General features: G+C 37.4%; 1 protein-coding gene across 1 annotated transcript in view; it reads left to right on the top strand.

Annotated features, from left to right (window-relative positions):
* The first annotated feature begins 4,338 nt into the window (after window positions 1–4,338).
* shisa9b (shisa family member 9b) overlaps window positions 4,339–12,906 on the top strand; it is an 11,227-nt gene continuing 2,659 nt past the window's right edge. Inside the window, exons 1-3 of the mRNA XM_017429304.3 lie at window positions 4,339–5,131; window positions 6,041–6,147; window positions 11,307–11,465. Of these exons, the coding sequence (XP_017284793.1) occupies window positions 4,623–5,131; window positions 6,041–6,147; window positions 11,307–11,465 (775 nt within the window). The 5' untranslated portion in view covers window positions 4,339–4,622. The remainder of the gene's footprint in view (window positions 5,132–6,040; window positions 6,148–11,306; window positions 11,466–12,906) is intronic.

Genomic DNA, 12,906 nt, shown 5'->3' with positions numbered 1-12,906 from the left:
GCGCCACCACGTCTGTCTCACCCATGGTCATTCAGGCTGGTTTTCTGTTACCATGACAACTTTTTTGCACTCCTCTCCCCCTTGATTGTTTGGAAAATGAATAAAGAGACAAGGGGAAAAATGTCAGGCGCTGAGAGGCAGAGACAAGCGAATAGTCCCCTCTGAAAGGCATACTTTGTCTACAGATTACCAAAAAGACTCAGATCGGTGTGTTTGAGAGACTGTATATCGGACTAACGTCAGTCTCAGAGTATTAGTCTAGCTGTAGCGATGGGAAAGTGTGTCTGCGGATGCTTCTCACAGCCTCAGGAGAGCCGTCGCACTGCCTTGGCAGCTGATGAGGTTGATGAGGAGACAACAAAAACCCTTGAAAGCTTATTGGTCAGCTGCACTTTATCATATGACCTTTACATTTCCGACAGATTGTTTGGGTTTGCTTGTTTCTACTATCCTCAAGTGCATCTCACAACAATGAAAAGGGAAAAATGAAAATGAGCGCACTTAATATTCACAACGACCCTCAGCATTTTGACACAATAAGACCCGATGAACTGTCCTTTTAACAATTACTCATTCCCATAGCTCGTACTCGCTTCAGTGGAGAAAAAAACAAAACAGTTTTATCTTTGATTTGACAAAACAGTGCAATGCCTTTACATTTTGTTTCCTAAAGCAGTACTTACCAAGAGAATGTGGGGATAAAAAGAAACTCCAGAGCTCAGGAAGTCAAACCAGGAGGTCTCGCACATTTTGTTTGCGCATCTCTCGTTGAAGTGGATTTCATCCCACACCAACACGAATAACTCATACAGCTGTGAGAGGAGGCAGTGACACTGAGCTCACATAACAAATGGCTGTCTCCATCTGAACATTTGATCTAAAACTGAACATTTGATCTATACAAAAGTTAGAGAACTTGTGTTAACTTCATCAACAACAATGTTAAAAGCACACGTTTAACTAGAACAGATAATTATGTATACATCCCCGGTGTAGAGAATTAGAATTAAAAACGGGCTGACAGATGTCAAACAGGTTATGCAGATTTTCAGTCTGTATGTTTCTCTGCTGTTTCTTTCTACCATCTACTCAGAACCCCTGAATGTCTGCAGCTGCTCCACGGGAAATGAGGTGAATTCAAGGTCTAGCATTTTTTAAAGAAACGTATATCCCCCGCCGCCTTTCATGCCAGAGTTTTAGACTCATCTTATGCTGGGAAATGATGAAGTTGTAGCTGTTTTGGTCAAACCTTGAAACCTGCGGTGGCCATCTTAAACTGGGCTGACTCCAAATATTAATCAGGTGTAGACGTACATCTAATGATTATTTACACACATATACACACAGACAGACAGTGCAAAAATTATATAATCCACTTACACCTTTGCACAGTGAGCTATAACTATACAGTAGAAATTAAAATGAACACAAAACTTCATAAAAAAGGCTTTTCTTTCTGTCCTTACTGAACTCCATATGTCTCTGTTAGTAACTTATTACACTGATGATCATTATGATAATTTATTCTGTCTTACAAAATTCTGTCTATGACAAGAAAATCATGCTAATAAGAGTAAAATAAAATTGGTGTATTTGTCAAGGATGAGTGGCAACTATCTCTCAATCAGGTTCATTAATCAGTCCTAGACTGATTAATAACAGCTTCTTTAAGAGTTTAGCTCTGAGTTTGTCTCAAACAAAGAGGAAATCACAAAAAATTAAATAAAAGTAAAATAAAATCTACTTCTGTTTGTTGTTATATGCCATCCACCCAGGACTTAGCCTGAGTTTATGTGAACATTTTATTTAATGTTACGACCAAATTTAAACAGCTTCAAGATCTGTATATGTGGTTTATGACTTTGTTTCGGGGCTAACGTTGTCCTCCAAATTGTAAAAGCGAAGTGTTTTTATCTCAACCCTGAGTTGGAGCGTGTGTCTGCTGCATTACTCAGTCGTAACAAAACAAAATCATAATAAAATCCCCCACTGTGTGAACACTTAATTAGGCCATGTCTCTGTCTGAAGAGACGTACAACCCTTCCGTCTGTCCACCTGCTCCCACCCCAGGAACGGCACAGAGTGACTACGTTTTTGGCAGAGATTTACCTGAAAGAGTCACCCAGTTGTCACATGGACGTGTTTGATTACTCTATAGCAGAAATAAATCACGTGCTCCTGTTCCAAAAATAGCAAGCCTTTTTTCATCTACGATACTGGGTACTTCATGCATAATTAATTTTGTTTTAGTTCTATTATATAAATACAAATTTCAGACTTGGTCTTGCACGATTAAAAATTATAATGCACCATATATGCAAAAATTAAAAAAAAACAAAAAGAAGAAAGAAGATAGCCAACATCTTTGCTTCATTATGTTTTGGCACTCTTAATCAGGATCTAAACAAAAACAATTAAGATTCTTAATAACAGAATTTGATTTATAATTAAAGAATAAGACACAATTACTGTGGCTGATTATTCATTATATTATTCTCATTTAGGTGCTGAAGGGGTGAGGGTTATTTATTTATATCAAATGTGCAATATAAAAAAATATGAAAAAACCAAACAAACGAACCATAAGAAAAAATCACATTATTCTTCATCTTTTATTTAAAACCTTACCCAAACCCAGTGAAACGAAACAAGTTTAGTTTTAAAGAAATCCATAATTTATTTTTTTATTTATTAAATTTTATTTTTTATTTTCTATATCCGTTCTAAAACAGCACAAACAGAAGCAGAAAACTGTCCCGACAGCCGTTTGTAAATAAAAAGCAGCCTCCCAAAGATGATTCAACGTAGAACAGGAAGAAAGTGAGATTTCTCAACTGGCAGATGGTAAGGCTTATTTTACTAATTATAATTTTAGATAAAAAGGTTTTTCTAAAAATAATGCCAACTGTTTTATGTTGTTTTCAGCCGATCTATATTTGTCGAAGCTCCTTCATCAGCTGTTAATCTGTATAAATGATCACCAATCAACAGCTGAAGTCCAAAAATGGTCTGTTGTGTGAAATGAAAAGACTCTGCGTTTAGATATGGAGTGTCAAAGTACAAATATTCAAGCACGAATTCAGTTTCAAAGCCAAACACAGCAATTAGTGAGGTACTGGAGTGGATCACATGTGCATCTGATGAGCAGAAAACACATTTCAGGGTGCTCATTACAACGTCACGAAGACCCGACAAAAAGAATTCATAAAGTAAGAAACAAAATTTGCTCAATGTTTTACTCATATGGATGGGTAATATGGCCTTAAATTCTAAAATTCCTTAGCAAAAGTTGTGACTGGATGCCAACTATCACGTGGTTGTTTACCGACACAAACAGCCGAAGTGACTGAAAATGATCAAACGTTAAACATATTTGTTTACGCAGACCATGGCCAGCTTAATGAAGCTTTCACATGGTTTTCAGATGATTCAGCCAAGTGCTTTGTTTACATTGAATGTGGTCCCGCACTTCAGAATTGCACATCATCAGATCTTGAAAAGAAGTAAACTCTTTCAAACTGCACCATTTGATGTAGTTCAGGAGAACCTTTTATGCTGCATTTTTTTTTACTTTGCAATGAGTAGCTTTAAGCTACTTTGGACATGTTTTTGATGCTTTTATATAGGTGAATCATCATGTATAATGTCCACAAATAATGCTGTATTATGAATGTATTCTTTAGCTTTTCTAAACTCTAACCAGGGGGCTGCAAACATTACCTACAAGTCCTTCATGTACAGAATGAAAAGGCTGCAGTTTTTGAAATGTAACATTGGTTTTATTTGTATCATTTCTGTTCAAATAAATCTGAAATGAAAAACCAAGATATGTTTTCAATGTAGTTTAGCACATTGTGGGAAAATCAGTGATAACAAGATATTAAACACCTGAAGAAATCTTGATTTTTTTTCCTTATTTTACTTAAAATCTACTGAGAAATGTTTTGAAATCATAATCCTTTTTGGTTTTCCAACACACTCGACTTACCTCTATCATGATTTTTTGCTAAATAAAGGTGGTGTAACATGAAAAGTGATGATGCAAAAGTCAGAAAAATAACCACAAACCCATCAGCTGTAAGCTTATAGGCTTAGTGAAGAGTCAGTAAGTCTTTGGATGAGTCTGATTCAGCCTTAATTGTTTTAAAGGAGGATTTGGGTCACTGGTTGTGTCTTTGCAGTCATTTTGTCACCCAGCGCAGTAATAATGGGCTGCAAGAGGTTGTAATTAGAGCTGTTGCACACAGCGCTTTCTCTCTCCCATTGGCTCTTCCTCTCTCCCCTGATTTATATCAGAGGGTCTTCTGTTTGTCTTTCTCACCTGCTTCTGCACCGGGCTCTGCGGAGCGAGGCTGCCTCTGAGGTGAGACACCCTCCAGCCTCCAGCACATCCAGAGGCAGAGCTTAGGAGATGCTTCTTCTGTAGGCTGCCCTCTGGGACTCTCAAACAACTCGATCCCCCCCCCTTTTTTTTATTTAAGAGGAGGACAGTGTAAGTGCGCGCTTTTACGCATGGAGGTTGGAATCAGCTTGTTTCCATTTACGCAGGACTGCACATCGGCGCTCGAAGAGATGCAGCCGGGCTTATGAGACCCTTCAGGGGCGTCCAAAAGTGAGCAACCATGCGGGGCGCTGAGCTGCTGCTCGGCTACTTTCTGGTGAAAGTTCTGGTTTGCGACGCGGAGGGCGAGCTGGACCAGAGCGCGGACGACTTCATGTTCGTGACCGGGTTTAACGAGTCCGCGGAGGGGGACAGCGTCTCCACGGAGAGCCCCCACACGGAGGACAAGTGCCGAGGCTACTACGACGTGATGGGTCAGTGGGACCCGCCGTTCGTGTGCCGGACGGGCAACTACCTGTACTGCTGCGGCACCTGTGGCTTCAGGTTCTGCTGCGCGTTTAAGAGCTCCCGGCTGGACCAGACCACCTGCAAGAACTACGACACCCCGCCGTGGATGATGACCGGCAGACCCCCACCTAAAGTGGACGTGGCGTTGGAGTCCGCCAAGGATAAAACCAACCTGATTGTGTACATCATCTGCGGGGTGGTTGCCATTATGGCTCTGATTGGGATTTTCACCAAGCTTGGTTTGGAAAAGACGCACCGTCCAAACAGGGACAATATGTCAAGGTAAATGCAACGATTCTGTATTTATAAAAACGATCAAATGTGGCTCATTTACCAAGCCAGAATGCCTGAGACTTTACCCTGCCTGAGAGTCATTGACTTCTAACTGATCTAATATGCAAATATGAATGTTGGAAGATCACAGATTGGTTTAAACTCATCCTTTAAGTTGAACAGGGATACTTTCTGCTGACAGCTAAAACTTTACAGCCTGTTGCAATAAACTTCTAAGTCTACATATAATTGCTTAATTTCAAACTATGGCTGGCTATTATTGACCCAAGCAGTCACATAAATGAAGTGCAGAATAGACGAAATGTGAAAATGATATCCAAAATATCAACGTCAAACATGCCTTTCTTCTCATGCACACACTGAGACTTTCTTATTTTTTTGTGTAGGCATTATTAGTGGGGAATAATGTGGTAAAATGACAGATGTTGTTGAATAAAACACCACATCATGATGAGATAACCCATACATTTATGGTCGAGAAAACTAAAAAGGCGCAAATAATTTTATTAGTGTTACAAAAGTTTTAAGGGAAATTTTGAGACAAAAATGTTTGATGACAAAATACTGATCTAGGGGTCAGATAAAGTGGTTAAAGACAACTATGTTGGATAAAGTAGCCTGAACTGATTACTGAATAGCTTAATAATTACTATTTACTGAATGAAAGTCTATCTTAACAGTGTTCATGTAACAACACTGTTTTAGAGAAGGAGGAAGACAAGAGTCACAATCTGCAAGTTGACAGAAAAGTTTGCAAAGATGCACTTTTTTTAAAAAAGAACAAGAGAAACAGCCTGAATTTGTTTATGAGTTTTATGTTCTTAGTGTTCATTTGTCATATTATCTGGTTTGCCTTTACAAAGATATTTTCTCTTCTGTTATTTTCCATCTTTTCAGAGCTCTTGCACATGTGATCCGCCATCCTCCCTCAGAACACCCAGACGACATCGGACTCAACCAACACTATGAGAACATCCAAACCACATTATCACTTGACAGTTTCCGTAAGTAGCACGATGTGGGGTGGCTATGTTTACGCTGTACATTTATTTTATTTTCATTAACAGTTTTAAAAAGGTTTAAAAGTAAGCTTAATAAAAAAACCCTTTATTGTAATAATTCTAATTTACTTTAAAAAGACTGCTTTCACTAATTAGTGAGCCTCACTGCTCACTCAGCTATGGTTCACAAATTCTTAAACAATTATATGAAGGTAGGAGCCACGTATATTAAAATGCATGTCCTGATTTATTAGTAAAGCTGAAGTAATAAATAAGTTGATGAATAAAATAATAATTTATCCAATCAAAAATCCTGCAGGCTGCTGAAGACATCTGTGCTCCCATCAGAAATCACTGAGCATCAGCAGTAATTAATATAGCTTTTTCTTCGCTGGTACTGTAGGCCACAGCCTCATGCATTTCAGTGCAACCCTCATTCTTTGATTCATCAGCAGAAACGCCTACACACCCTCAGAGATGTGCACAGGCAGAGGACGGCTCTTATTTTTTCTGAATGCTTACTGCCAATCTGCTTTCACAACTAACAAGTCCTCCCAACAGCTCTGCAGACTCCCAGTTATTTAACTGCAGCACATCCAGGCGGTCAGAGAACATGCGGTCAGCAGTGACTAAATTAATTACTGGAGCTTCAAAGGAGCACCAAGAATTTGAGAAGTAAAACAGTCATATTCAGGTCATGAAACAGTGTGGCACTTTAAAACCAAATTAAACATCTAACTAGCTGGGCAATGATCATACTCTTTTAACACCCAAGCTAAAGGTGACTAATATTCACAGAAAAGATAGAGGTCAGAGGAATACCTTTATAATAATACTGGATACCTGGGAAAATGAGGAAAAGGAGGAATATTTATCAAGCAAATCCTCTCTAAATGATTCAGTTTTGTGACCTTGGTCTTGGAGATTTATTGGACAGACATAAAGAGAGGGATTCTGTTTTAATGAGTTTCAATGGACCAGCCATGATGATTGTTGTTCTCTCGACTGCAATTACTGAAAGGGAATAAGGGGAGGTGATATTGTTCCCACATGTAAATCAGTTCTGTGCAGGTGTGCTTTCTAGCGTCGTATCCATTTATAAAAGTCATTTGTAGACTCTTAAAGCAGAGACTCCAGAGGGAAACCCTTGCTGCTTGTCAAGATCCCAAAAGTCTTTTAGAGGTCTGGTTTGTAAGCAGCCTTAATGCAGGTTTTGTGAGCCTGGATTATTACTATCATATTTACATCCTGCTGGACGTACATGGAGGAGTCCTGATGTTGGGACTGTTTTTTCTCCAGGCAGACAGATCAAAGTCTCCCCTCTCTGCCAGCAGTGTACTGGTGCATGACAGCTCTGGTCCTCACTTCTTGATTGAAATGTAACACAGCTGCATGAACTTCTGATGACATCTGAGAAAAGGATAGCAAATGAAAAGTCTACATATGACCCTGTTTCAACTGTAGTAATGCATACATCTGTTTACACAACAGGAGTACATATCACCCGCTGCCTTTCATGCCAGATATTTGGACTAAGATCATCTTATGGTGAGAAATGACAGTTGCATTTGTTTTGATTGAACCTTAAAAATAACGTTATGCTCAATTTTTGCAACACTGCAAACTGTCACACTCCGAATATGTGGTTAGGAATGACTCTCAGCTACTATCAATCAAATTTTAGGTTAATATTTGTAAACATGACTGAGTTATAGTCATTTTTGTGTTTTTTTAAGGTCAGCTTTCAAAGGTGAAACTAGAGTATCTTTCCATACATACATCTATGTTACAATGAAAATAGACCCATGTCAGCCTTTAATACTGTGATAATATTGAGCTCTTATATATGTATATGTTTTGGGTTTCTGTGCACAAATTAAACTTCATTTTTATGGTGAAGGGAGCAATCTGGAGACAAAACATCACAAAAACTAGTTCATATTTTTTAAATTCATACTGTAATTTACCAAGGAAAATTAACAGCCATGTAAATCTCTAGTTTTTATTTTTTATATTTAAATTTCAGCTAAATTTGACTGATCAGTGATGTCATCATCATGTGACGTCATCATTGTATGTCGAGGCACTCAGAGTGCAAACCTCCGCCTAGGCCACAGGGTCATTAAAAAGTTGTAGGAGGCGGATTGTGATCCCGATCACCACCAAAATGTAATCATTTGTTCTTTGTGACAACCTCAACATTTTCTGGAAATTTCATCAAAATCTATTCATTACTTTTTGAGTTATCTTATGCACAAACAAACCAATGCTACTGAAAATTTATACCTCCTTAGCGGAGTCTAAATAAAAAAATTCTGTTTAAAAAAGAAGTGGTTCAAAAGTAAAACAAAAATAGTTTGATATTGACAGGAAATAGAAGATGTTTTTCAGTAGGCTGCCTGTCAATAACATCTCCTTTATCTTTGTTTATTTCAGGTTACACAACTCCCAAAATACTCTCGTAAATCATTTATGAGCTCCAAGGAAGTGCCTGTGTCTTGAGTATTAACTTGTTTATTTTCCACCAACACCCATGGAGTCTTTAACTTTACACATCTGTCAGTGTGGCCTACTTTCTCCCAACAGCTGACATAAAAGCTGCAACATTTGAAACAGAAACCGCACAAATGGCATCCAGTCAACAAAAAAAAATCTGAAAACAAACATTTGCCTACATCAGCGCCTTCGTTTAAATTGAGCTTTTGCAAATAGCAATGCGCCACGATGAAAAGATCAGCACTATCAGCTGTCAGATCTGCACCTGTTTTACATTTCTGTGTTCAGACATCAAGAGTGAGACGCTGGAGACAACCAGCAGGGCGACAATGGAATTAGATTTTGTTGACAAAAATGAAGAAACAAAACAGCTTGGTCAATGCATTTAGTGGATTGTAGTTTTTAAAAAGATTATATTTCAGTGTTTTCTACCTTTAAAGGTGTGTCAGTTCTTTAACCTAGATTGGAGTGAGCTTGGTCAATCAGTATAATGTTAGAAAAGAGAAACCATGGTAGGTGGCATGACTTTAAAAATAAAACGTTTTTTATAAATTGTAGGAGACTAAATCGGATGTATTTGGGCCTTATCCCCAACATTTCTGCAAAGCTGTATTAATGGAACGCCACAGTGGTTAAATCCTTTAAAAAGTGAGTCTGTCTTTTGTTTAATGGGGAAGATTTAAACTGTCAACTTTAACAAGAGCACGCTGAACGGGAGCCTGTGTTCGTGCCCCACTTACTAATGAAATGGAAACAGGTCAATAAGCTAAAAAAATAACCTGAAAATTTAACACAGATAGACCGGGTGTCTGTTATCACAAAAAAAAAAAAAAAAAAAGTCATAGCAGCTGAAGTAAAATCAGAAGGGTGGGACAAGTTTGAGGTTTCAATAGTGAGCTTTGATTGAACTGGTATCAAATATTCTTTGCGGTTCTCACCAGGTCCGGGTGCTGAAATGTTGCTCTTGCCAAGTGAAAGCTGATTTCACTTCACAGCCTTGAGTTGTCCAATTCCTTACCGCAGCAGGAGGACCACCGGTGCTCACTTGAGTGGTTTGTGATGTGGCTTGAATAAAGAATAGCATCTGATCCCTCTGACTCCTTTGATAAAGGATTGTTCGGGTGATGGGGGAGGTTTAAAAAAAAAGGCAGTTCATTACATGTAAACAAAAAAAGACTCCATCCTTCTTTTATTTTTAGCTATTTCCTCATCAGATCTTCACACCACCTCATTCTTAAGAAGTGGGAAAGAGAAAGAATTGCTGAAACTGTCCTTTGCATAATTTCATGAGACAACATTGATAATTTAAGACTTTCCAAATTAATTAGCAAAGTAATACAGTTTCTTGCTGACCAATAGGGAATAAGAGCTTAATTAACCTATTTTCTGTATAAATTATGTTTTTAATAAGATACAGTCCACACCAAAAGAATGATGGACCCGTCTTATTCAAAACTTTGTAAACTTAAACTATGAAGCAGTCTTTTTGTGTTTATCAACCATCTATTGCTGCCAATAGGTTATCAGGAAGTAACAACCTCTGTAGTTATATAGAAAGTGCCATCTGTGCAAATATAACAAAATGAAGTTTTTTATGTGGACATGCATTGTTTTTTTGCCCGCCGTCAAAGTATAAAAGTCAGTGTTTTTGCACGTGGTCCTGTGTGTTCATGTATTCATTTATCTTTTATTGTTAACCACTGGACAATTTTTAATGAAACTCTCAGAAAGTAATCATTGGATGTACATCTAGAACTGATTAACTTTTTGAGTCAACAAAATTCAAGATGGCCACCACTGCCTTGGTCTTTAATTTTTTTTACTGTTTTTTAATGAATTGCTGTGTTTTATATTTCGTGGCTGCTGTTGACTTCGATCAACTTCAAACTAAATGGCAAATAAAAATGAGCCTTGATTTATAATAGTGGAATAAATATCAGGGTTTTGACAGAGGCTGACATTTGACAAACACAAATAGATTATTATGAAATGATTACGAGTGTCTGTTTTACAAATTAAAGAAGCACATGTAACACAACACATGCGAACAGTCGTAACATGTTTCACTAATCTTCTTCAAGCTAAGCGCAGAGAGACACCCTAAACCTTGGTTTATTCTGTCATGCCAACAGGCAGGAGGCTGGTCTATTTGCAAGGCAGCCCTTAATTTACCAGATGTCTAATATAAGATTAGTTCAGTGCACCAAAGACCAGACAGATTCTCCTGCTGGGTCTCCAGAAACGTCTTCTTCAGAGAAATGTGACACTAACAAGATAGAAAAATCCTTATCAAACATCCGTACCTCAGGTTGGATTGGTTTCTGTAAAATAGAAATCAGACTAGAGCTACTTATTGAAAAGAAAACATGTTTCAAATAAAAAAAGAGCTGAAATTTAAACAGTATGGGTGAAAAAATTGTTTAGATTTGTAATTAGTATCTACCATATACTGTAAAAGCTGATGCATGATATACTTTCTCTTTTTCTAAGAGATGTAATTATATGTTTTACATGATAAATAAAATTGTGTTGTTGCTGATATTAATAAATTGGATTTGTTGATCCACAAAATGCCATAAAGTATTTTAAAAGATCAACTAGCATTCAGTTTCTGTATTAAGACCCGGTGGGGTTATTTTTTTGTTTGTTTGTTTTCCGTTTTTTAGACAACAATCAGATGAACAACATGACTCAGTCATCGACTTTGGTCGGTCAGCCATATCCATCGGTGGGACAGATTACCGGTCCGTATGAGCCGATCATCAGTCCGTATGAACAGATGCCCATCAAGGATCTCAACAAGTACACCATGCTGAAGGCTGTGGGTAAGAACGAGTTGGGATGATTAAATAGAAATTGCAGTTTATCGTTTCATCTGATCGAGCGATCGCATTTACTCCAAACCATTTATATCTAAATGATCAGAATATCTCAACATGAGATTTTTTTTTTTTTACAAAAATCAACTGCAAACACTACAATCTGTTATGTGTGTAAACATGAGGATTCATTTCTGAGTTAATTCTGTAAAAAAGCTGAAATAATTCACGAGATGATTGGAATGTCTATGAACTTTGATGTGATCAATTTTGTCGACATAACTTATCTATATAGACAAAAACATGTCATTAAAATATTCAAAATATTTCACCAGCTGCAGTTATTCGTATCTTTGCCACCTTTTTATTAACATCAACAGTATGCAGGAAACTATTTTTTTTTCTCCAAACACAGAATTTATTTGAAGCTCCTTCAAGTCTGTCCTCCAAATGTTTATGTGTATTAATTAATAATCCATCAGTGTCATGAAACTAAGAGGTTTTTTTATAGCAGCACATTTGTTGTGCTATTTTTAAAATGTTTCCCAACAGGAAGCCTTAAAAAATGATACCACTACATCACAATATTGCTGTTTTTAAGCATTTTAAATCTTTAACGGCTAACATATTGTAAAAATGTGTTAACAAAACAACACCTCTTTAATGTACACTGTCAAACTTAAGGAAATTATATTTCACCTTAATTTCATGTTTTAGGTTAAAAAAATATTATATTAAATTCCAAATGTCCTAAAACTTTTTTTTTTTAATCAGCTGTCATTATTGCATCATTACTGTTCAAATACCCAAAGAGAAAAAAATATATAATCCAACACAAAAAAAGGGAATAAACAGAAACAAAGTTTGTAGTGAAAGTATTTGTGGATTTGTTTTGATGCCATTAACGCAGTGAAATATGAGTCTTTTTACAGATTTGACCTGAATCTTAGTGCTGTTCCTTTTTTTACTAACAGACCTGCCAGTGGCAGTGATAAGAAGGCCTTATATCAGGTCCAGTCACATCTCACATCCCTGGGATTTCCACACGCATCTCAAGCTTCTTCAGACTGATCACAAGGGGGAAACATAAATTAAACTACTTAGAAATTGCATTTTTTATTGCAAAAATGCAGCGTGAATGCTGACTGTTGAAGGATTCTGCTGAAACTTGTTGAAAAAACTGAAATCTAGGTGTTAAAGTAAAATAAGCAGAACAGAAGTTAAACTGAGCAGACTGAAAGCTGAAACTGTCATGATGGGCTTAACTAAAGTTTTTACCCACATGCAAGAACACCATGCAGAAGAGAGATGAAAAAGAATATTTCTTATTAGCAAAAACACGAACAGAAATGGGTCGAGGTCCGATCCGGGAGCCGGGCTGCTGAGTGTTTAGCGCGCTGGAGAAAACAACAACGGAGATGGTGAGTTTGCGGTCGTCGGGAAAAGG

The sequence above is a fragment of the Kryptolebias marmoratus genome, linkage group LG12 (assembly GCF_001649575.2).
Source record: "Kryptolebias marmoratus isolate JLee-2015 linkage group LG12, ASM164957v2, whole genome shotgun sequence".
In the NCBI taxonomy this organism is placed as follows: domain Eukaryota; kingdom Metazoa; phylum Chordata; class Actinopteri; order Cyprinodontiformes; family Rivulidae; genus Kryptolebias; species Kryptolebias marmoratus.
Note: the sequence above shows the minus strand (reverse complement) of the source record. Positions and strands in the feature narration are given on the sequence as shown.